General features: G+C 40.2%; 1 protein-coding gene across 3 annotated transcripts in view; it reads right to left on the bottom strand.

Annotated features, from left to right (window-relative positions):
• Positions 1-254: 254 nt before the first annotated feature.
• C1qtnf7 (C1q and TNF related 7) overlaps positions 255-24046 on the bottom strand; it is a 103934-nt gene continuing 80142 nt past the window's right edge. For 2 of the 3 annotated variants that reach the window (XM_028892923.2, XM_028892919.2), the window contains exons 2-3: positions 7115-7360; positions 255-1220 (exon numbers count right to left, since the gene is read on the bottom strand). In XM_028892923.2, the coding sequence (XP_028748756.1) occupies positions 589-1220; positions 7115-7352 (870 nt within the window). In that variant the 5' untranslated portion in view covers positions 7353-7360 and the 3' untranslated portion in view covers positions 255-588. Of the gene's footprint in view, positions 1221-7114; positions 7361-14873; positions 14970-24046 lie in introns of those variants that run through there. The other variant, XM_028892924.2, reaches the window with a different exon arrangement.

Here is a 24046-nt window from a genome sequence, read left to right as displayed (position 1 = left end):
GAGTGACAGCTGATGTTGTCTTCTGGCTTACACACACACACACACACACACACACACACACACACATGTGCACATGCGCACATACATACACAGAGTTGTGGAGTGTACATATAAAAGCATAAAGGAATAAATAATTTATCACTCCATTTTAATTTGTTAGAAAATTCTTAGTATCTCTTGCTTTTCTTTGACTCTTGAGAATTGTCAAAGAATTTGTCTGTAATGTTATGATTATCCTAAATAACAAACAAAACTGGAGTTTTATGAATGTTTAATGAGTCAGGGTCACTACCCGCTGGTTGTATCTTTAAGGACATTCAAATTTGTTAAAATTATCTTTAATTTTCTTAAATATTTATCATCATTACTTTCAAGGGTTTCGTGTTTGGGTCTATTCTATACCATTAGTTTTGTTGTGATTTCAACTGGTCGGTGGTTTGCCTTATTTTGATAAATTCTGCCAGAGCTGTCTGTAAAAGGAGTTTTTGAATCCTCTTCTCACTTGCTCCACCTTCTAGCTCCCCAGATTGAATCAAAGTGTAAGCCTTCATGGTGTTCATGATGTAACATTCATGTCTGCAGTCCAGGTCACAGCTCATCGTCTTCTGATAAAGAATCCAGGTAATCTGTGTCAACGTAGAGGAGAAATCCAGAGAACAAGCTGTCTGCCCAGCCTGGGTCTGAGAAGAGGCCATTCTGGTCATTGAAGAAGATCTCCAGCCAGACCTCATCTTCTGGCTGCAGGTAGATGACTGTGGACCCTGAAGCCACATCATGGTTCCCTGTGTTGGCATCAAAGGTCCTTATTCGGTACTGCCCATTGTGCACCAGCCCAATTGCTAGGTGCTTATTGGCCAATGTGATATCATAAGAAAAGTAATAGATCCCTGGGAAAGCACAGATGAACTTCCCTGTGGTCGGGTTGTAGTGTTCCCCCTCATTGAAGAGGACCTTGTTAAATACAATGGGTAGCCTTTCTTCTGGGTAGCTGGTTGTGATGCCAACTGAAAAGGCAGATTTGAGCACGATGCTCCCACATCTGCATACTCCAGGCAGCCCTGGGTCCCCTTGATCTCCTCGGTCTCCCTTTGGCCCAGGAGGCCCAGCTGGACCAACTTCTCCTTTCTCCCCCTCTGGTCCCATGGGTCCTTTCTTCCCAGTCTCTCCTTGGTCTCCTTTTTCACCAGCGAGGCCCAGGGGTCCAGTCTTACCTTTTAGACCTTCAAAAACAATTCATAGCTAAATTAATAGTTCTTCTAGAGAGTCACACACAACATCCCTACACACTGCTAACACACTCCAATCATATCTTGTTAATAAACTATCAACAACTTCCTGCTAACTAAAAGGCATTTGGAAATCATTGATATACTAAAAATGAAAATAGAAAAACTTCACATAGGTTTTCTCCAGTATTTGAGACTTCAATTAGACCTAGACTAATTAGACTAATAAACTATTATTTTGAAGACATATATCACCTGGTGCATATTAATCATATCCAGATACTTGTCACTGCAGAAAGATATCAGAGAGCATGCTAGTATTTTTCCTACAGTGAGTCCCGAGGGGAGACAGAACCAGACGATGCTCTGGAGACTAGCTTAGTCTTTGTCTTACTCTATCCCTGTTAGTGTTAATAATAAAATAATTAATCAGGATCAAATTTGCTATTTATCAACTATTTCCTATATACAAGGACCAATTTAAATGTTTCATTTGCACACATTATCATATTTAAATCTCACAACAACTTTAAAAACTGAGAATTGTTAACTTCATTGCAGAGAAAGAAACTGAATCAAGAGAACAGAGCTACTAAGTGATGGAGCTGCGATCTGAGCACATACCTGCCCAACTCTGGAGCCTGGGCACCCCATCCTTGAGGGGAATGGGTTTGGTTGACCCTGTAAACTTTGAGTGAACCTGGAACATTGGGGTGTCATATGCTACTGTAACTGAAAAGTGATGGCTGCTTTCACCATTCTGCAGTTCTGCTTTTGGAGGAGAAAGCTAAGTCCTGAGGAGGCAAAGGGACTCGATTATGCATTAGGATTAGAAGGATCCTAAGCCTTCCCAACCTTATGGTGTCTTTCTCCCCTCCATCTAAATTCCTCTTACCCTGCAGCTGGCTCTGTCACTGAATGTATCACTTTAGACATAACTCCTAACCTCTCTGGGGCCCCTTACATATAGAAAAAACAATGGATGTGAAAGAATTTTAAGCCACTGTATAGGATTATTTTCTGCATGTCCAAATCTTTACATCTGCAGGTTAAGTAGAGGCTAGAGAAAAAAAAATGATCTTAATTGAAAGCCATCAGCAAAATTGACTTTTTCTTTTATAAAACAGCAATAATTAGTGTAACAAAAGGTTTTTATTTTGTGACCAAATCCATGTCATAAATAGTACTTGGATAATAGTATTTCCATACAAAGTATCCAAATTGTTGGTCTTCAGTTTTATATATATATTTTTGTCATTCAGGAAATGTATTTTTAATGCCTGGTTTCACTTGTAACCATGGTTTTCTTCTCAGGGACTCTTACTCAGCTAAGCCCTTTATCTTGCTGGTGCTTTGCTATCAATTATTGGAGTGCTGTAGATACTTCAGTGCATGCATGTGATAACGTGATTCTTTTTTCCTGTTAATTGGCAAGATTAACAAGGAAATATCTTGGTAATGTAAAGTTTAGGAGAATTAAAGCTTTACCCTCAAAATGTCAAGCACAGTGCTTTAATCCTTATGAAATGGCTGTGCAGCAGTTTATGACACATGGAGGTTATTGTCAGTGAATGTCACCGCTGTCGGTGAGACAAGATCAGCATTTTTATCAACAACAGTGATGTCCCCTTAACGCAGATGGTCCTGTTAAGTTGAAACTCTACTGGTCCAAGCAGAACCCACATGATAGGTGTCTCCTGAAACAAAGTCCTAACAGTCTGAGCTTCATCAGTGCTTGCTTCTTTGGGGTAGAAGGGAGTAGAAACTTCTTTTGTCATTCACGAATCAAAGACCACAAAGTCTGAAATCTGGGTTTGAGCTTCAATAGTAGCTTAACCTTTTCTGCCATCATCACTGATCTCCAATACAATAATGAAACCATTTATGTTTCACTGACAATTGTAACCATAGGACTTTGTTACAAACTCAAATCATGGTGCTTATAAGATTCTGGGTTAGTCACTCCTCTTCTGGCTTCAAGGGCTCTATTTGGAATACAGAGATATTGGATATAAGTCTACTCCAACTTAGCAGGCAACACAGTCAACAGTGACTGGCCATGCCTGAGACAGAACACACTTCAGCTGTGGACTGGGTAGTGAATCTGGAGAAGGTGTAAGTCTTCCTGGCTTAGGCTGCCCAGTCATTGAAATAAAGGTTTGGCATAGGTTGCTTGAGGTCTCACCCTCTTGAAAACTTATTGAGAACAGCTCATAAATACTGAAATGCAAATTATAAATATGAGGAACTCTTTACAATCTTAGTGCTTAATTTTTTTCCTTGTAATACATAGTTAATATCCTGAACTGCAGATCACCTAGTCATAGAGTAAATGTAGCAATAATGTATATGGAGGCTGGAAAGATGGCTCAGAGGTTAAGAGCACTGACTGCTCTTCCAGAGGTCCTGAGTTCAATTCTCAGCAACCACAAGATGGCTCACAACCATTATAATGAGATCTGGTGTCCTCTTCTGGCATGCAGGCAGAACACTGTATACATAGTAAATAAATAAATTTTAAATATATATATGACTTCTTCCTTTTTTTATATGGAGAATTTTCCCATATACCAGGAGACTATATACTCAGGAGGAAAAGCAAAGGATAAATCATTATGCATTAAGGATTAAACTATGTGTATGTACTGAAGCTTAGCCATATAGAGTTTCTTTAGTTCTCCCTCAAAGGGGCCTACCTAGATTTTCTCTTTAGAATGACTTTATCCTTCCTTTCATTCATGCATCATCTATCTAGCCATCTATCTGTCCTTCTTTCTTTCCTTCCTTCCATCAATGGATTTATGCATCCATCCATACATCTACCTTATGTTTAGAACCATGTAATGTCTGAAGACTCTCATATGTGATAGGGGCACAGTGTGATAGGCTTATACATACTAAAATCTTTTTTTTTTTTGTTTTGTTTTTTGAGACAGGGTTTCTCTGTGTAGCTTTGCGCCTTTTCTGGAACTCACTGTGTAGCCCAGGCTGGCCTCAAACTCACGGAGATCAGCATGCTTCTGCCTCCTGAGTGTGCCACCACTGCCCGGCTACATACTAAAATCTTTATATTAAACTGGAATGAAGAAAGCTTCAAGAAGGCTTGAGAGATGGCTCAGCTGTTAAAGGCTAAGCTCGCAACCAAAAGATATAAGAATGCTTTAGGACATAGTTGTGGCAATATTTGAATGAGCATGCATTTGGATTTAATTGAATGTGATTAATATTCATATATATATGATGCTTGCTACAGACCAGTGAGATATGTTTTTGCAGAGAATTTATAATTTGGTGTAATAATCTCTTCATTTCTAGCTTAGGGTAGCAAAGTTGGAAGAAGAATACAGTTAGTTCTGCCTGGACTTGGTGAGGTGATGGCAGTCTGGTATCCAAGAAGGGTGCACAAATGAAAAGACTTGGTGCTGTTACTAGAGAGGAAGCACTGGACAGAACTTCCCAGGCATGGACTCATTTGCAAATGTGGTTTCTGAGTGATATGTGCCTCTCTTCACAATTTTAGTCAGGTCCACCTGTCCTCTCTGAGCTGTGTATAGCCTCAGGTGTGGCTGTTGAATTTGCATAATCTTTGGTTGGAAAAGTCACTTTATTTTTGAATCTCAATGGTTTTACTTGTAGCGTTATTTTATTGTATGTTACAGTTACTGTAGACTATAATGGTGAATATTAACATAATAAGTTCCCAACACATAGTGAATTCTTAATACATGGTCAGTATTTAGAATTACTGCAGTGATGTACTTAGATAATCCTTTCCCTTCACTCCCTGACAAATATCTATGTTACCAGTGACTAGCACAGTTTCTCAAGCAGCTGAGTCCCTGGAAACAGTTTGCAATGTCTAGAGCAGTGGTTCTCAACCTTTCTAATGCTGCAACCCTTTAATACAGTTCCTCACATTGTAGTGACACTCAACCATAAAATTATTTTTGGTGCTACTCCATAACTGTAATTTTGCCACTGTTATGAATCATAATGCAAACATCTGATATGCATGATATATGATAAGCAACCCCTGTGAAAGGGTCATTTGACTCCCAAAGGGGTCATAAACCCCAGGTTGAGAACCACTGGTCTAGAGCCAGTTTTGGTTGCTACAGTTGAGAGAGGTGTGCCACTGATATCCAGGGACATGCTGTCAAAGACCACACTGAACACCTCACCCTGCCATGAAAATTATTCAGCACTAAATGACATTGGTGTGGAGGATGAAAAGTACTCCCTAGAAATAAAAGTTGGTAGTTAGAGGTACACAAAAGTATTTCTGGGTAAATAGTGCATGGATACATAGAGGGATAAATAAATTGATGTATATAGGACTATCCTTGACTTCATAGGGCTAAAACTGTAGCATTTAAGGATTATTAAATCCTATCTGAAATAACAGTGGAACTACCTGATGGATATATTAATCATTTTTTTTTTGTTTATTCTGTGGCTTTGGGTGGCCACAGAATTATCTTTGACCTGTGGATCAAACTTTAATAATTAACAATATATAGCATTTACCAAGTACTAAGCATGTGGCAATTATTCTATAAGACGTTCTGCATATATGGCTATCTTTAAACTTCACAATTGCCCTTACTATTGCCAATTTACAAATGAAGCTCAAGGAGGCTATTTGCTCAAGGATGTTAAGTAAAGTTAACTGAAAGAGCCAAGGTTTGAGTCTGTTTCTCTGGTGCCAATGCTTGTATGATTAGCCACTACACTCTTCCTTCCAGACACAGCAAGCTGAAAAGGTCAGTCATACAGAACTATAATCTCTGAGTCATAGAATTTTAATGATATTTATAATCATGGCTCAGTAATAATTTGTATTCACATGAGCTACCTTATAGACAGCCACCTTTGAATAACTACATTTAAGCTCCAAATCCAAGGTTTATCTGACATTGAATCTTTACATAAGGTTCTTTAATATTGAACAATGCTCACGCATCTGACAGCTATTGATTTGCCCCATACGTTCTGCATGGAGTGTTTGGAGATGACACATTAGCCAATAATCTGGATATATACTGTGGCACTGGGTCGCAGAACCCCAGTAAATCAGGTGTGGTGATTGGGTAGAGGCATATTTTTTAGATCTATGTGTTTTTTTCCTTCTTATCTTTTGTCTAACTTGTACACTCAGAAGCACATTTTTCAAAGATTGATTCCAAATCCTTTCCTCTTGTAGAGTTAACACAACCTCTGGAGAATTTCAATTTGGTTTTCTCTGAAGGACTGTGGAGTCTGGCAAGCTTCCCAGGCTAACTTGTCTGTAGGAGGGAAAGCCTGAGAATTATCGAGGACTAGAGGACAATTCTCCTTTCGCAAAGAGCTATATAACAGGGAAGGTGGGAGAGTGCTGCGCGGGGAAAGGCCGGATATATGACACTATTGTTCTTCTAGCTGTATACAAGGAAAAATCCAGGAGACCTTGACGAATATTTGTTTAGAACATTAACTCTGAGCGGGGTGGTAAACCGAGTTTCCAAATCCCAATTCTTTCCCTGCTCTGGCCTATTTGTCTGTCTGTTCAAACTTCCACGCATCCATAGTTCCAGGCGTCAGTTGTTGGAAGTCCAGCTCCAGCGGTCATGCGCAGTGCATTCCCGTCTATGCTCATCTCCTGCAGTGCCTTTAACCAGGCTTGGGTTTCTTAGCTTCCCGACTTACAATGTCCACCCTAGAAAGTTGTCACTCGGTTGGAAAGCGTTAAAGTAGCATTTGAAGCATAGGCAGGGTAAAGCCAATTGTTATGATTAAGGAAGGTGACTAGAGAAGTGACTGAAGGAGCAGTTCCCGCTGAGAAGAGGCGACAAAGGGAGGGGTTTAAGGAGGGGCGGAGGGGGTGTTTGCAGAGCCTCATCTTTCCTTACCTGCGGTGCCCTTTTCGCCTTTCTCTCCTTTCCTGCCATCTCTACCATCCCTTCCAGGAAGGCCGATGCGACCATGGGGCCCAGGGGAGCCATTGGCTCCAGGAGGGCCTGGAGGGCCAGGTAAGCCAGGAATGCTGCAGATGTACCTTGGAGAGTAGCTCTCTCCCTTGGCCTGATTGCCCCGAGGTTGTCCACTTGCACAGATGGCAAGACTTGTCACGTAGAGCAGGACAATCATCTTGGGCTCTAGAAGAGAAGTAAAGACATCAGTGCACTCTCCAGGGAGGGGCTTCGGCACAACGGAGTTGGTGTGAACCGAAGGATGGGCGTGCGCGGCAGCCTCCTCCAACATTTGATTTTCCTCACATCGAGAACCCTGCTTCCTCTCATGATCTAAAAAGCTGTCAATCCATCATTGACACAGACTCCTCAGTGCCTAATACAGGGACTGACATAGATGAGAGATGAAAACGTTCTAAACACACCTCTTTGCTGCATTTATTCGGCAAGAATGGATGGATTTGGCAAAACAACCTTTCTTTTTGCATTATAAAACAACACATTCAAATGACTCAGATAAACAATGGCACAGTTGCCACTACTGAGATAATTAATTGTCCTTTATAGTTCAGTATATACATATTTCTAGTTGTGTGCATCTGTGTTGTGGAGAAATGTGATATTGTGCCAATCCTGTGATTTAGAACTTCGTTTTTCGTGTAACATTTAAAGCACTTATAGGACCAATTATCTGTAATGTTAATTACTGTCTTTCTCTCTCCTCTCTTGCGTGTATAGAAGTTGTTTACAGAGTTGTGCTAATGTAACACATGCTGGGTATCATCCTACTCATCTTTGTATGCATTCATCAGGTTCTTAGATTCATGGGAGAAAAGAAGCATTTTCAGAAAAACCATGTTTTCCACTTGTTAATCATGTGTAATGCCAATTAGTGTTAATTGCAGTACTGTGAATGTCCTGGGGGAGTCTGAAACTTTAATTTAAAATCTGCGGGCTATAATGCCTCTGTGTCCCATTAAACTGTTAGCACTGGGGGTCGATTAAAGAGCTGTGTGAACTTAAATCATGCATAGTGCCATGTGCACTGTGTGAAGTAGATACAGGTCTCTTCAAGTCTAACCTAACAGGACTTGGCTTCTTGCTCCACCGAGCCTGGATGCACAGAGTAATGAATGATTTATTAGTATGACACCCTGGCATACAGGCTAAAGTCATGGGAGGGTGGCATAAGCTGGGGAGACCTGATTTTTCATTCTTAGAATGAGCAGTTTCTTTAGTGGAAGAATGCACACAAGTGTTTCTGTGAGTTGTGTACACCAGTAGTTTTTGAATGGTTGGGCCTGTGTTTTCATGCCGAATCTTCATAGTGGTTGATCTGGACAATACTCTTTGAAGGGGAATATTAATAAAATGTGGGAAAAGTGATCAGATGTCATTTTTGACATCCACCCCAGAAAATTTAAAGGGCACACCACTTTTATGGTGTCCATGGAAAGATTGTAACATCTTGGAATTATACCCAAAAAATTTGCCCCAACTCAGGATTAATAACCTAAGAAATGTACATGAGACTTTGGAATAATCGAAAGTCTTAGAGATCTTATCATCAAAAATGCTTAAACAATATATCCAGTGTTACCAGATCCTCTATCCAAGGATTAAAACACTTTTGTCATTTTCTATGTGCTGGACCTGCCATACCATATTATATCAGTCTGTGTTTCGCTACTGTAATGAAATGCCTGAGGCAAGGGGTTCACAAGGGAAAGAGGTTTATTTAGTTAACAGTCTGGAGGCTGAAAATCTGAGGACTGAAAATGCCATGTGGCACAGGCTCTCTCAAAGGCCATGTGACTGCATCATACCATGGCATATAGTATCAAGGTGGGAGGGGTGGGGAGACAGGAAGCCAGAACAATGGACAGGGCCTATTTTGTGACTTTGCTCTGGACTCCAGCCCTTAGAGCTCCCTTTGCCTCTCATAACCACCACAGTGGGATCAAACTTCTAATACTGGAAACATTGTGTTAAATCACACCCCAAACAGGGCCAGTACCAACCTCAAACCACTGATCCTAGTGTTCAAACGGGAATAAGGTACTTTTGACAAATCCTGTGTTTCTGATAACAATAGCAGCCCTTCAGAGAACTTCATGAAGAGGGACCAGAAAGATGGTAAGAGCCAGAGGACCCGAGGACTGCTGCAGAAGAGGTTCAGCTGGACATGGCAGGGGTGTTGTTCCCACATACTCTCAACAGCTATGGTTGCCTGCCAAGACCTCCAGAAGAGCACACTAGTCAACATCCCAAATGTGGGTAGGGGTAAGGCTCACAGTAGTCCCTGCCCCACCCCCAGTTGAGAAGCTATAGGCAGCCTATGGCTGCTGAGAGGGAAAGTCAGTTTTCTGAAGAGACAAGCCCCATGATATGTTGTCTAAGCCCTAATGGTCAGCCTTAAACTCATGTACATATAGACAACACTAATATATATATATATATGCACATATATGCATATACACATGTGTGGTGTTATGTACATATATAATAGTTTTTATATCTATAATATATAATTATCTCTCTATATATGAGAAAGAGAGAGAGGGAAAGAGAGAGAGAACATGAATTAGAAAGATGTGGGGGAACATGGTGGGAAATGGAATGGCTATGATCAAAATGCATTATACATGTATATGATTTTTTATTTTAGAAAAAGAAAAGATATGTGCTGTTTTGAAGAAGACTAAGACAAAAATAATAGAAGGAGCATCCTATGTGCAATCTTTGCTCTCGTTAAAACTGGATGCTTTTATTAAAATGCCAGTTCCTGACGATGCTCAGGAGGCTTTTAACCATATACATACAAAACACCAAAGGCTGACGACTGAGGTCAAGAGGTATTTCTGAGAAGGACTTGAGAATATTGGGAGAAAAGGAGCTTTGGGGAGCCCAGGCACTGGTGGTGGTGTAAAAGTCTTCATAGGAGCATTATGGAAAAAGAGTGAACTGGGGAGCTGGTTAACGGTAGACAAAGGAAGCAGGTAGTATGGAATGTGCTTGGGAGAAAGAATACTTCACTGGGAGCAGCAGCATATGGTCAAAGGAGCAATTAATAAAGCCACTGAAACAGTGTTATCATTGAAGGAATGGACTGCTTTTCCTTGACAAAAGCACCAGAGAACTGTCTGGTATGGGAGTCTAAATGATTACTTACAGCTCCAGTCAGGACCTCTGAGTATCACTCAAGATGATGATGTATTAACAGTCACCTGCAGGGAGGATCAAGGTGCTGTGGTACTCACTGCATGCAAGTCTCAGGACTCAGTTCATGCATGAAGATGAGAGAGTGTGGGTTACCATGGGAAACCACAGTGGCTTCTCACCACAGTGGCTCTTAGTTCCCTTTAAGAGTCAACATTACCACATCTACAAGATCTCCTTGATCCTCACAGCCCTCCTTACACTCTGTGACTTCATCTTTCATTTTATTCCTCAGTCCTAGTTCTAGTTTCAGTGGATTCCTCCGTGTCCCTGAAAGTCATCTGGTATTACCCACCTTAGGATCATTTCGGTCTCCTTTTGAGTAAGAAACTCTTGCACCAAGATGACCATATGGTTTAATTCCTTATCCCTTTCTTGAGATCTTTCTCATATGTCATCTTGTTCAGTACAACCAGTTTCATCTTATTTAATATTGCAAAGCTCTCTCTTCTATCCCCCAACCCTCCCTCTTCCTGCTTCATTTTTTTTTCCCATGGCATTTCTCATCTCAGCCCACTAAATGATCACTGTCTTTATTTTGTGGTATGTATTTCTTTCAGATAGGACCCACAACATCCAAACTACACAAAGGCATGGATCTTTCTCTTATTTATTGATGAGTCCTATCACCAAAACAGCATTTAACACAAACATCCAAGTTGGGAGAAGAGACTTTTGGAAGATGAGTCATGAGTTCTGTGGAAGAAAAACTAGTGAGAAATTATGAGACTATTATAAGACAAAGAAGGAAAAGAAGGTTGAATTGTTTTTCCTGGACCCATGGGTTCTTTTTGCTGTGATTAAGACTACACATTAAGGGCTGAACTGATTTAGTTTTATATAGCCTACAGGCCTTAAACATATTAAACTTTTTTTGTGTATGTGGATAATGTTTTTATTAAGATCAAAAGGAAAGAGGAACAAAATTATAAGTGAATCTAATGTTGTTTTTCTGTCTCCTAAATACTAGTTTCTTCCCTGGAGATGAGTCCTGCTGCCTACTTCTTGTGTGTCCTTTGCAAGTTAGCTTTCTGTAGATAGCATTCTCATTTTGCTCTCACATGAGCCATGTTTGTGGGGAATTTGTTCCAAGACCATCACCCTACCATAGATACCAAGAGTTAAAGAGGCACAAGGCCCTGACAAAAGTTAGTGTTGTGCTTGCATATAACCCACCCACACTGTCCTATATACTTGGGGTCATTGGTGGTATTCTATTTGTACTGAAATGTGATTTTAATTGTATGTTAATAAATAAAGTTGCCCAGGGGTCAGAGCTATTAGATCCATAGAAAGAGCATGGCGGTGGTGGCACACACCTTTAATCCCATAGATCTCTGTGTGTTCAGGGATACAGCCAGCATTGGAGACTTACACCTTTAAGACCTAGAGGGCTGTACTTATAGGCAGTGATGAGGCAGTCATGTGTTTGGGTTTACAACCAATGAGAAGGCAGAACAAAAAGACTATGAAAAGACATACACACAGGAAGTAGCTCTCTTTCGAAGAGCTAGGACCACCGCAGGAGGAAGGGTGAGATTTTAGTTCTGAGCTCTGACCTCTTGGCTTTCTCTTTTACATTGGTTCTGTGTTTCTTATTTAATAAGACTGTTGGTTACATCTACAAGTCATTTACCACTAGATTACTTCTAATATCTAACATAATAAGAATGTTTGTAAACAGTTGTACTGTTTACAGAATAATAATAATAAAAAGTCTGCACATGTGCAGCAGATAATTAATAAACAATTATTACTTACTGTTTTTCTGTGATTCATTGAATGCCGGCATGTGGAACCTTTGGATAGAGGACTCAGTGCATCTATCTATATTGACATCTCTTCACATAGATGCACCACATTCCTTTTGTTTCAGAGACTCTAGGGTATCAGTCATATGCATATGTTATATTTAAGTATTGTCCTGCCAATGGATATTTGGGGTAGTTTCTTTCACTATTAAAAATACTAGTATAATGAATATTTATATTTACCTATCTCATATGCTTTATGACAAATAGAAAAAATGTTTTTCTAGGTTTTCCTCACTTTTGAAAAGATTTATTTTCTTTTTATTATGTGTCTCAGTATGTAGGTACATGTGTGTGAGTGTAAGTACCTGAACAGGCTAGAGATGTTGGATCCCCTGGAGCTGAAGTTATAGGCATTTGTAAGCTTGACATGGGAGCTATAAACCAAACATGGGTCCTCTGGAAGAGCAGCAAGAACTCTTAAGCCCTGAGCCATCTCTCCAGCTCCTGTGTTCACATACATTTAAAATGTTTTTATTATTAAAACCTTTTCTAAAGTTTAATTTATTGTGTTTAGAAGGTTTTCCCCACTACAGGATACTAATCATAATTTTACATTTATTTCAATTCTCACATTTTATTTTATCATATATGAAAACTTGGTCCACCAGGTTTTCCTGATTAAAAACTGTGAGGAAGCAATACACCTGCACATTTCCAGCACCATTTCCTGAACAACCCATTTTCATCTACTGCCCTGAATTTAAAGCATCACAAGGAATTTGGTTGTTTAGACTGAGAATAAACCACACGAGTCAAAACTTTACATTATAATGATTTTGGACAGCTTGAAAAGACATAATTTGCACAGCATAAAACTAATCAAAGTATACGACTCACTACACATTATAATCCAACCCTAGAATATGTTTAAAATCCTCAGGAGAAAACATCTCCATTAGCAGTCCCCTCTCTTGCAATATGCTTTCAAGCATTGGCTTGAATTATGCAAATTTATGTAGAATATGTACTGACATGTATTTTTTTCCACTTTTATGCTTCTTTGGATTTAGAAAATCAAAGCTCTGGATATAATGCTAATCTCAGACAGGCTCTGAATGCTAAATGTAAATGACTTTCTACTCTAACTTTTTCTTTAGAGATAACAAAGCGACATGTTTTTAGATTTTAAAACATACATTTAAAACACATGTATATGCCAGACTTTTCATGTAAATACATATTCTGAATCTTTAAGGGAGGATGTGGTATATAGTAGCATGCATATTTTTTAGTCATAGAATCCTTTCTTGCCAAATTATCCATAAGAAACTCTCAGGGAGGCATTGATTAAGTCAATGTAAAGATTGAGCCTCTGGAAAATATATATGTAGTTTGAGATTTCTTGGTAAATAGAGTGATTTTTGTTCTAAGAATAGAAAATATTATTCATGAGAACACAAATGCTAGAAAATACTTCAAGGGCTCAAATATGGTCAAGTATGGACTCCACTTCTGGGAATATACCACAAAGAATTAAGCACAGGGACTCAAACTGATATTTGCATATTCATGTTCATGGCAGCAGCATTCACAGCTACTAAAAGGAGCAACTTAAGTGCTAACTAACAGATAAATAAGCTGTGACACACATATGCGACAGCTTTGAAAATTACAAGACATATTGATGAATGCACAATGAGGATGGGCTTTCAAGGCATTATATCATAAAACACTCAAGTCAGAAAAAGGACAGATACTATAAGATTTCTTTTATTCAACTTTCCTAGACAAGTCCCATTCACAGAGACAAAATTTTTATAATTCACAAAATGGCGCAGCTAGGATTTGAACTGACATCTTGTCAGAAACACTGGATGCTCATCTATTACCTCATGACAGAAGACTGGAGTCAATTAATTCAAGTTCCAAAAATGCTCTGCCTGGAAATCATTAGGAAGAGGAAAGGTTACTGAGAAGGGCCAAAACTCGACCTCCCCTTGGCCTCTGAGGTAGACATTGCTCAATATCAGAATCTCTTCTTCTTGCTTCAATAGGAGGGGCTATGAGCTTGGGACAGGATGGAAACCGGAGCTTCTAAACCCCATTCTTTCTCTGATGAGCCCCTTAGCTCCTTGCAGGTCCCATTTTCTTGTGTAGAACTGGGAATGTAGATCACATTTAAATGAGGTCCCTTCTTCTCCTGGACCTATGCATACCCCCTCAAGGCCACACAACCAGTTTTATACCTATTTGCTTGTTCATTTCCCTAGCAACACATAGACTCCCTATTCTTGACATATATGACAGGCTGAGCTACAGTAGAATCTCAACAAAAGTTGAATGAAAAAGATACATAGTCATTAGGATTTTCTACCACAGCTCCTGATTTACAGTTTTGGCTGCTTTGTGTAAAGTGCTGTGATGGAGGAGCAGTGCAAAAAGAAACTTGGACATTTGCAAAAATTTTTAGAGTCTACACACTAACTAACCCCTAGTCTGTATCACCCACTCATGGACCCCTTTGTGATGGTCTGCAGGAGAGCCAAGGGCCAGAGACCATTGTCCATGGCAAAGAAGCCAGTGTCAGAGATTCAGAGCTAGATCTTCACTTCCTTCATCCTTCCTAAAGAGCTACTTGCACACTGAGCCAAAGACTCCATCATAATGAAGATGGACCATGATCTCTACATTTGCCAAAGTTCTGAAAAAGAGAATAAACACCATACCGTGCTCTGGGAGGGTGGGTTGCTGCAGGATTCCCAATGTACAAAAGTCAGGATTTCCTGAGAGCTCAGTGAGAAACTTGCTTTGGTACCAGACAGAACAGCAGGTCCAAGTTCTCAAAGATTTCCAAATAGTTGTACTAAAAATAATCTTCTCGCTTAGTCCCAAAGAGCCAGAGGCCCTGGAAGTCATTCATCCAGCAAGGCTCAACTCAGGGATCAGTTAAAATTATGGTTTTGTTTGGGACAAACTGTAAGTGCCGGCTTTCCTTGACTGGTAAGTTTGGAAGCTTACCATCTCTCTTGCTGTGGCCTTTTTAAAAGATTTGCTTATTTAATTTTTTTTCCTTTTTTCATTGATTTTCCTATAAGATGGTTCCGGGAAAAGAATTACTCACCTACTGGAATTGGTTGTTAGCTTAGAGAAAAGAATCATTTACTATGTGAGGGTTTTTAGATGGGGACCAAGGACTGTCATCCCCACTCTTGGCAAATATGGCAGGAAGTGGGCCATTCATTCTGTTCTCTGTACTGCAAAAGAGAGGGCTATGAGAACTGTATTAATGTTCTCTTTGTTCTTTGTGGAATAGACAAATGATTGCGTGTTTTAAAAGAGGGAGATACAGACTCCATTGTTGCTTGTATAGACAACATTTCCTCGCAAATCCAAAGATAGAGTGTGTCTCTAAAGCCTGACTAGTTCAACGTTGCTGTAATCAATGTCCTTGTTCCCATCTGATATGTATTTCTTATATCTCCTTGGCAATAGCAATTTGTAATACATGACAGCATTTACGGAAATTATGTGATAAAAAGCTTGCTTTTATCCTGTTTTCTTCCCAATTCTTCTCAACAATATGAATTCTAATTGTAAGAGTTTTTTTCTTTTCCTTTTTTCCCCCTAGAGTCCTGGAATTGAACACCGATCACAGATTTGGCCAAAACTGTAAGTGGACCACCATTCCTATGAGATTTACACTACCTTTAACTATCCATCCTCCAAGCTGGAGCATAGGTCCTTTAAATTTGTCGACTTTCAAACCATGAACACCATCATTGCATGTGCAAACAAAGTCTTAAACATCAGCCAGGTATTTCATTTTCTAAATCAGTGTAGACTCCTAGTTGTAGAGAGTGCCTAGGTTTACTTCTTGTCCTCAAATAAAATGCTTGTGCTTAATTATTTGTACGTTTCCTTACAGTTCTTGACATGTGCTAATAGAGTGCATCAGTGTCAGCCACAGACAAGCTTAATTTTAAGCGATCCAGCCTCTTAATTAGTTAATTATTAGTTTTTTCCCCAAGTAATGACTTCTTTAATGGGTTTTTCCAACTGTCTCGAATGGAATAATGTCTGCTGAGGAACTAGTTTGTTGACCAGTAACTGGGGATGTGTATTTTTTTTTCAAGACAGTGTCTCACCATGTAGCTCTAGCTGTCCTGGAACTCATTCTGTATACCAGACTGGCCTTGAACTCACAGATATCCACCTGCCTCTGTATCCTCAGTGCTGGGATTAAAGATGTATGGGACCTGCTCAGCTGGGAGGTGTGTTCTTATCCTCTGCCTTCAGTTAGCTACTAATTTGTACAATTCATGGATACTTACATTTGCTCTCAGCTCCATTCACATCTTCTCTGATTTTCTTCTAGTGTTGCATTAAAGATCTTTGGTGAACACATAGTAACTGTCCTCATTAATGATATTCAATGTGGTATTTCTACACATGTCTACACATGTATTTCTACATCTTCCTCTGATCAAATCTAGTCGTTGCTTTTTCATCTTCTGGATACCACAGACCTCAGCCTCCACACTTGTGTTTACCATAATTTTTTCCTGAGTCAGGGTCTCACTATGTAGCCCTGGTCTTTCTGAAACTCACTCTGTAGACCAGTCTGGTCTTGAACTCACAAAAATTGGTCTGTCTCTGCCTCCCAAGTGCTGGGATTAAAGGCATGAACCACTATACCTGGCTAGTGTTTACCACATTTTATGTGCAAATATTTATCATATATTTGAAAGATCATGGTATTTTTATGCCATTCAATATTTGATTTTTGTCCTTTCTAAAATCACTTTTCATTTCAGATAACTTAACACAGTCTATACCTTCCTTGAACTTTTCTCTCTAGAGAGTACAAATCTTTGAAATGCTCTCTTAGCATGTTCAGAACTCACATGTAGACAGTATTTTTTAGGTCTATTTCATGCAGTTATTTTTACACTTATTTCAGAAGCATCAGTAAAAAGTTATGGATAGAAAACAGGCTGAAGGGAGCCTTGGCTTAGAGTAACACCTCAGATTCCATTTTTACCTGCTACTTGCTTCAGGGCCAAGGTCTTACTCTGTTTTTTTTTCCTAAGCGTTTAATTTTTTTTCTTCCAGATCAAACTATTACTTTCTTAAAGTTTTTATTTACTTTTCAACTTAATTGAGTTAAGCTCATTCAAGTACAGCCAATGTTCCCAGAATACCAAGCAGCATTCTGGTAACTCAAGCTCTCCAAAAAGAGAAAAATGAAATTCATAACTGTAGTTGCTAAGGTTTCCGTCATTTGCATACTCCACTATAGCCAATTCGAAGCTACCAGCGTGACATTCACATAATACAAAATTGGCAAGCTGTGTGCAGAACTGGCCTTCAGAACTGGCCTAAAAACTGGTAGATCTAAGGTGGTTCATTACACCACTGGACACACACACACACACACACACACACACACACACACACACACACACGCCATTTTGTTAGTAACCAGAATTGCTTTAGAAAGATGGTTCTAGCTGATATTTAATGAGCAGAGAGCAAGCATTAGGTCCTTCAATTCTCACTCTATTTTCTTGTCCTTCTTTAACTACCATAAGAAGCCTGATCCATAGTTACCATGTGCCACCATGATACGTACTTTCTTCCTAGGATGTTGCTAACTATACAAGACCAAGCTTCTGCACCCAAGTTTCTGAAGTCTGGTGGGCTTCACAGATTTGGGCTTCTCCTCCTCTCCACAGATGCACTGAGCTCTCTTAGAAATCAAATCTTGTCATTCTAGCCTCAGAGTCTTGCTAAAGATATTCCATGTGGCTGCTTCAGGTCCTGATGACCCAAGTCCTCTCTAGGCCCTTTCTCATCACTGTTTCCCCTAGAATCTCTCCATGATATTTTCAAGCAATTATGAGACTGTCCTGAACTCTCCTAAGACGTTATGCAGACCTTTCTATGAATCGTATCTCTGTGTTTCTAAACCAGATCTACTAAACTATCATACCAATGGATAAGAATAAGCTTTATATTTTTTCAAAGCTCTTTGGGTGATACTGATGGGTAGGTTGGCTTTGGGAACTTTCACCTGTCACTCATTTTATTCTTTTATTTACAACCTCATCTTATTCTAGTACTGTATGGGACTGAATTCTTGACTTTCAACAAACATAGAGAATACTTATGGAATCACAATTGAGTGGAGAAGATAAGCATTCATCAAATAGTCCTAGAATTGTGATTGACAGGATGTTAAGGATTCCCATCATCCTGGAATTTCAGTTGAACCAAGACAGAGAAAAATGGACTATAAGTGTCCAAGTACCTTCTGTAAGTTCACTAAAAATCAGAAGATTCTGACATGTACTCTCATCCATTTTCAATGTGCATTGACAAAAACCTCAAAGAAATCATGTGACAGGTTAGGAGGTACCAGCAGGAACCTGGTTCTCCCCTTCATATTTGATGTCACCTGAGTGGTGACTGACAGTCTTGCAGGTATCTGGTCAGAGACTGCAGGAATTTGGACTCCCAGTCTGGGTGTCTTCCTTGGCTATAGACAGTAAGCATTTGGACAGCAAAGGTTGACTTGAAATGAGAGAGCAGAGCAGGGCCAGCTATGGAGAGGCAAGTATTCAGGACATGAAAGCACTGAGAAGCTAGATAGATCTGGGCTATCTCTACCAGGCCTTCAACTACAGCAGGGAGTTCCCCCAGGACACAAGACGCTGAGCTGGTCTGGGGGTCTCACTGGACATCAGTTTGGGAAGTGAATTGTCCATACCAGTATGTTGTAAAGCATAGGGTTCCAAGGATATTTCTGGTGACCTGCTAATGCACTTTACTTGACAGAGTCAACATTTGAATGCTTGGAGCATGTAGCAGGCTCTGAAAGCCAGGAAGCATGTGTAGAAGAACCACTTAGGCAATTCGATCATTTTCTTCTAACTCTGTTACACCTTCTGAGCTGAGTGTAGAGGCACCAGAAGTGGGAGGGAGTTGTAGGGGCAGGAAGTAGGTGGTGGAAGAGCATTCCACATCGAGCTGAAGCCATGGAGAAAGAGCAGGTTTTATTTGGATGTGAACTAGATATTGATTTTACAATTTTTTTTTTTTTTTTAGTAACTGAAGCTGAATCAGACAGACTAGCTGAAGTGTTTTTATATCTAATATTATCAGAACGCTGAAGAATTTTCTTGGAAGGTCATGAAAAAGCAGGGAAGAATCAACCAACAAGTGAGAGAAAGATAAACTTGGTTTTTTTTATTTATTTCACGGAAGAACAGAACTTTAATCAACTCAATCAACTTTGGGGAGTGTTCTGAAAACACAGAGAAGGGATTATTGGGTTTTTCATAGGTAACGCAGTTGAGTGTATGGTCCAGAGGATATCTGTCTAAGGGAATAATATGATCTTAATACGAAACAAGAGTAAGTACTGCCAGGCAGAGGAGAAGGAAAATACTGCCAGACTGAGAGAACACTATAGTGGGTAGCCATTCCAGCTTTGATCTGGAAGTTCCAACCCCCAATGAGGCTTTGGTAACTGTCACACCTACAAGGAGGGGCCAAGAGAGGACCCTGAAGACCTGAGATCCAGATGTGCCTCTCTCTCTCTTGAGTGCCTGATCTAGAAGAGGATGAATGGAGGTTGCTGGGAATGACCAGTGGGCACGGTGGTGATGCTGGGCTGTGTGGAACTCTGCTCATCATGGAAGGTTCTGCTCCTTATCTTGGGTTAGGTAGAAGCTCCTGAAGGGCAGTGAGCAGGCACTGGACACAGGTTGTTGACTTTCCCTCCATGCTGCTGATGAAGGCGGAACTGGTGGCTGCTGCCACTTTCTGGCTTCACAAAGTGACTGGAAACAGTGAAAGGTTTCAGCTTGGCTTTTGACCTGGTCCTACTTTCATTGTAGGGAAGAAGTAGGTTCAGATGAGAAAATGGGTTTTGAAAGAGGGAACACACTGATTCATTGAAGGAACACGTATAATTGACCCCTCCTGTGGCCAGGAACTGCCCTAGGCCCAGGGCATACAGCCTTGAGAGGAGAAAGCAAAGGCTGAGTTTCAATCCAGTGGTGGTTTTTACCTTATTCCCCAGAGAAGGGTATTAGAAGAGATCTGCCTGATTTTCTCAATTCATACACAAGAAACAACTTAATGAAGAGGGGTCTTTTACCTATTCCCACCATGTTTTTATGCTCAGCCAGCACTAGAGCTCGGGCCTCAGCATGATGGCCAGGCTTCTCTCCACCAAGCACAGCCTCACTAAGACCCTACTCCTAATTTCTCATGTAGAAGACACTGGCATTTTTGATAAGTACAAATATTCATTTTTGTGAATATAGCATCTAGCTAAGGTTATAATGCTTATCTGTTGCTGGAGGGCTTCTCTCCAGGCTCCACCAAGCCCCGAAGTCCCACAATCCACGTATAAAATAATCACTCAGACACTTATATTATTTATAAACTGTATGGCCGTGGCAGGCTTCTTGCTAACTGTTCTTATATCTTAAATTAACCCATTTCCATAAATCTATACCTTGCCACGTGGCTGGTGGCTTACCGGCGTCTTTACATGCTGCTTATCCTGGCGGTGGCTGCAGTGTCTCTCCTTCCTTCTTCCTGTTTCCCCAATTCTCCTCTCTCCTTGTCCCGCCTATACTTCCTGTCTGGTCACTGGCCATCAGTGTTTTATTTATATAGAACGGTATCCACAGCACTTATCTTTGTATAAAATATCACCTTTCATAGTCAATCTGTAAGGATTTTTGTAAAAACAATTACAGGAAAATTCAAACATACACAAAAGGAGAAAGAAGGCTCTAGTAGTGAGTTCATGTCCCCACCACCCATCTTCGTTTGTGACTAAGGCTGATACTGCTGGCTTAATGCCTTCATATGCTTAATTGCCTTTACCCTCCCTGTATTTTAATTATTTTCAAGCAAATGTCTGACACCACATTGTTTTTGTCTATAATTATTTTATGAAGCCCAGAAACACCCGTCATCTTGAACGTCAATAGAATGGTTAATACTACGTACCTCTCTTGGCTCTTGAGACCCTTTAACTAAAATTGAGTATGTCCTAGTAAGGTTCAAAACATCTTAAAAGCACTTTTCTTATAAACCACTATTTTGTGCACTAAAAATTCAGAAGTGTGATTTTTATGTGGCCAACAAGGTTTTTTTTTTTTTTTTGGCAAAAATTTCTGTGTGCTGGAAGAAAGCTCTCTGATGACTTATTACAGAAAACTCAGGAAAACTTGGGTTCACTACAGGCCTAACTGTAGACTGTGGATTCTGGGAGGGAACATGGTTCCAAGCTTATCTGCAGTGCCCTGACACATTGAGGATGGGTTAGGCTTCTAACAAGTGTCCAAGCTTATACTTTACTAACACAACCTGTCATAGTGTTTCAAGAGAGTCTGGGAATCACTGGAGAACAGATCATCCTTAAATCTTGGAACGTAAAAGCTAACAGGGCAAACAGCATCACTCTGAGGGCCTTAGGTATGGCTAGCTACAGACTTGAGCATGCCAGTTTTGGAGTGTATCTTTTAGTGCATGTAAGCATGTATATGTGCAAGTGAATGTGCGTGCAGGAGCATATTTGTGTGCATGTGTGTGGAGACCAGAGAACAACCTTAGCTGCTGTTCAACAGGCATCATTCACCTTGTTTGTACAGTCGGAACCTCTCACTGACCTTGAGTTTACAAGTAATGTGGGCTAGGTGACTAGCAAACCCCAGAATGGATAAGCCAAGTGATACAACCAGACAATGGACTCAGCCATAGAGTGACAGACTACACACTCCAACAGTGCTCAAGAGCAATGCCATGTGAAGGAAGGTGGCTTTCAAAGCTGACATACTGAGGTGGTGTCCATCCACCACCAACCCACTGAGGGCTGGAAGAGGACAGAGAAGCATAGGAAGATCGCATTTGTGCTTTGCCTGGCTGATAGACCTGGGCCTTTGATCTCCTTCTGACCTGGGTACTCCTGGCTTTCAAACCTTGGGACTTGGACTGGAATCTTGATTACCAACTCATCAGAGCTTAGAAATTCGAGTTCACCGGCCTTCTAGAGTCTTCCACTTGAAGACAAACAAGGGGGTTTCTCACCTTCTATATGTGTGTACGCCTGTCTAGGAAATCTTTGGATCTCAATGTTTAACAGTGAGAAATTATTTGCTTGGAGGTTTTACCTTGAGGTCTATATCAAGACAAGTCAAGTTTTGGTGTGGTGATTAAGTTTCTTTTTATGTTGAGAGACTGAAGGAATGCAGGATACATGTTCAGCCAAATGAAGCAGAATTATTGGCATAATATTATGGGAGTAACCAAACACTTTTTATAAAAACAAAACAAAAATGTTTTTAATTGTTGATTGCATGTGTTGTGTCCATGTGTGACTGTGGATGGGTATGTATACCTGAGCGCAGAGGCCAGAAGAGGGTGATAGATCCTCTGGGTGTAGGGAACCAAACCTAGTTCCTTTGGAAGAGCAGCAAACACTCCTAACCACTGAACCATCTCTCCATCCTTTCAACCACTTTAGGTCCACTGTATCAGATGAAACTCATGCATGATACTGCTAAAGTGGCCAAGAATCTGAGACTATATGGGCCTAGGGGGAAAAAATCTATGGCTATTATTTGGCTAAAGGAACATAATAACAAAATGACTCCTAGTGACATTGTTATACCCATATATCAGGGCACTGTTCAACCCCTATCAGGGAAATTTTATCTTGAAGTAAATGATAATTAATACAGAGACCTACAACTGGAAAATGCACAGAAAGTGAAACTCGGTCCTAAATTGGGTCTCTTTATCAATCTCCTTTCCTCAAGGCTCAGAGATCTATGCAGAAGAGGAGAAAGATCATAAGAGCCAGAGGTGGTGGATGACCTCAAAGAAACATCTTCTTCCTGACACGATAGGGCCGATGCTTACATGAACTCACAAAGACTGTGACAGCATGGTCAAGACCTGCCCAGATTCAAGCCAGGCAAAGCCCCAGCACAGAGAAGGGGAAAGGGACACAAAGTCCCACACCTAACCAAAAAACTATTTGTAATTGATACATTCTAGGAGAGAAATAATAAGTTTTCTCCAATGTAGTGACTCTGGGTATATCAACCACACTCCAGGGCAGGGCCTATGCTCAGAAGTAGAAGACCATCACAAAATGAACTCAATAGTATTTTTTTTTAAGATTTATTTATTTATTTTGTATACAGAAGAGGGTGCCAGATCTCATTACAGATGGTTGTGAGCCACCATGTGGGTGCTGGGAATTGAACTCAGTACCTCTGGAAGAGCAGTCGGTGCTCTTAACCTCTGAGCCATCTCTCCAGCCCCTCAACAGTATTTTTGTTATGGTTTGGTGATATATATATATATATATATATATATATATGTATATATATATATAAAATTTGTATATATATATATATATTTGAGAGATAAAAAGAAAATGAAGTTTCATAGATAGGGAGATAGGGAGGATCTGGAAGGATTTGGGGGAAAGGGAAAGAATATGATAAAATATATATTGCATGAGAACTTTAAAAACATGACAAACATTTAAAATAATAAATAAAAATAACTGCATAAATAAAAAAATCCAGAATTCTGACCTACAGTCTTCTCAGGATCCCAGCTCCTCCTCTATTCCAACCTTGAATGTTAGCTTGCACTAAATCAGGTCTGCCTTTCTGACCATCACACACAATGCATGGCCTCCAGCACCAGCAGCCTCCCACCAGGGAGTGCTTGAAGCCTCTGCTTTTCATGGTACCTTCCCACTCTTCTATTGCGTTTGAGAAAACACAGGTAACACTGAGCTATGTGTGTACAGCTCTGAAGGAAGAGCCTTCACTCTTCCTCATTTGGTTGTTTTCATTTG

The sequence above is a fragment of the Peromyscus leucopus genome, chromosome 10 (assembly GCF_004664715.2).
Source record: "Peromyscus leucopus breed LL Stock chromosome 10, UCI_PerLeu_2.1, whole genome shotgun sequence".
Taxonomy (NCBI): domain Eukaryota; kingdom Metazoa; phylum Chordata; class Mammalia; order Rodentia; family Cricetidae; genus Peromyscus; species Peromyscus leucopus.
This window is presented reverse-complemented; position numbering and strand designations above follow the sequence as displayed.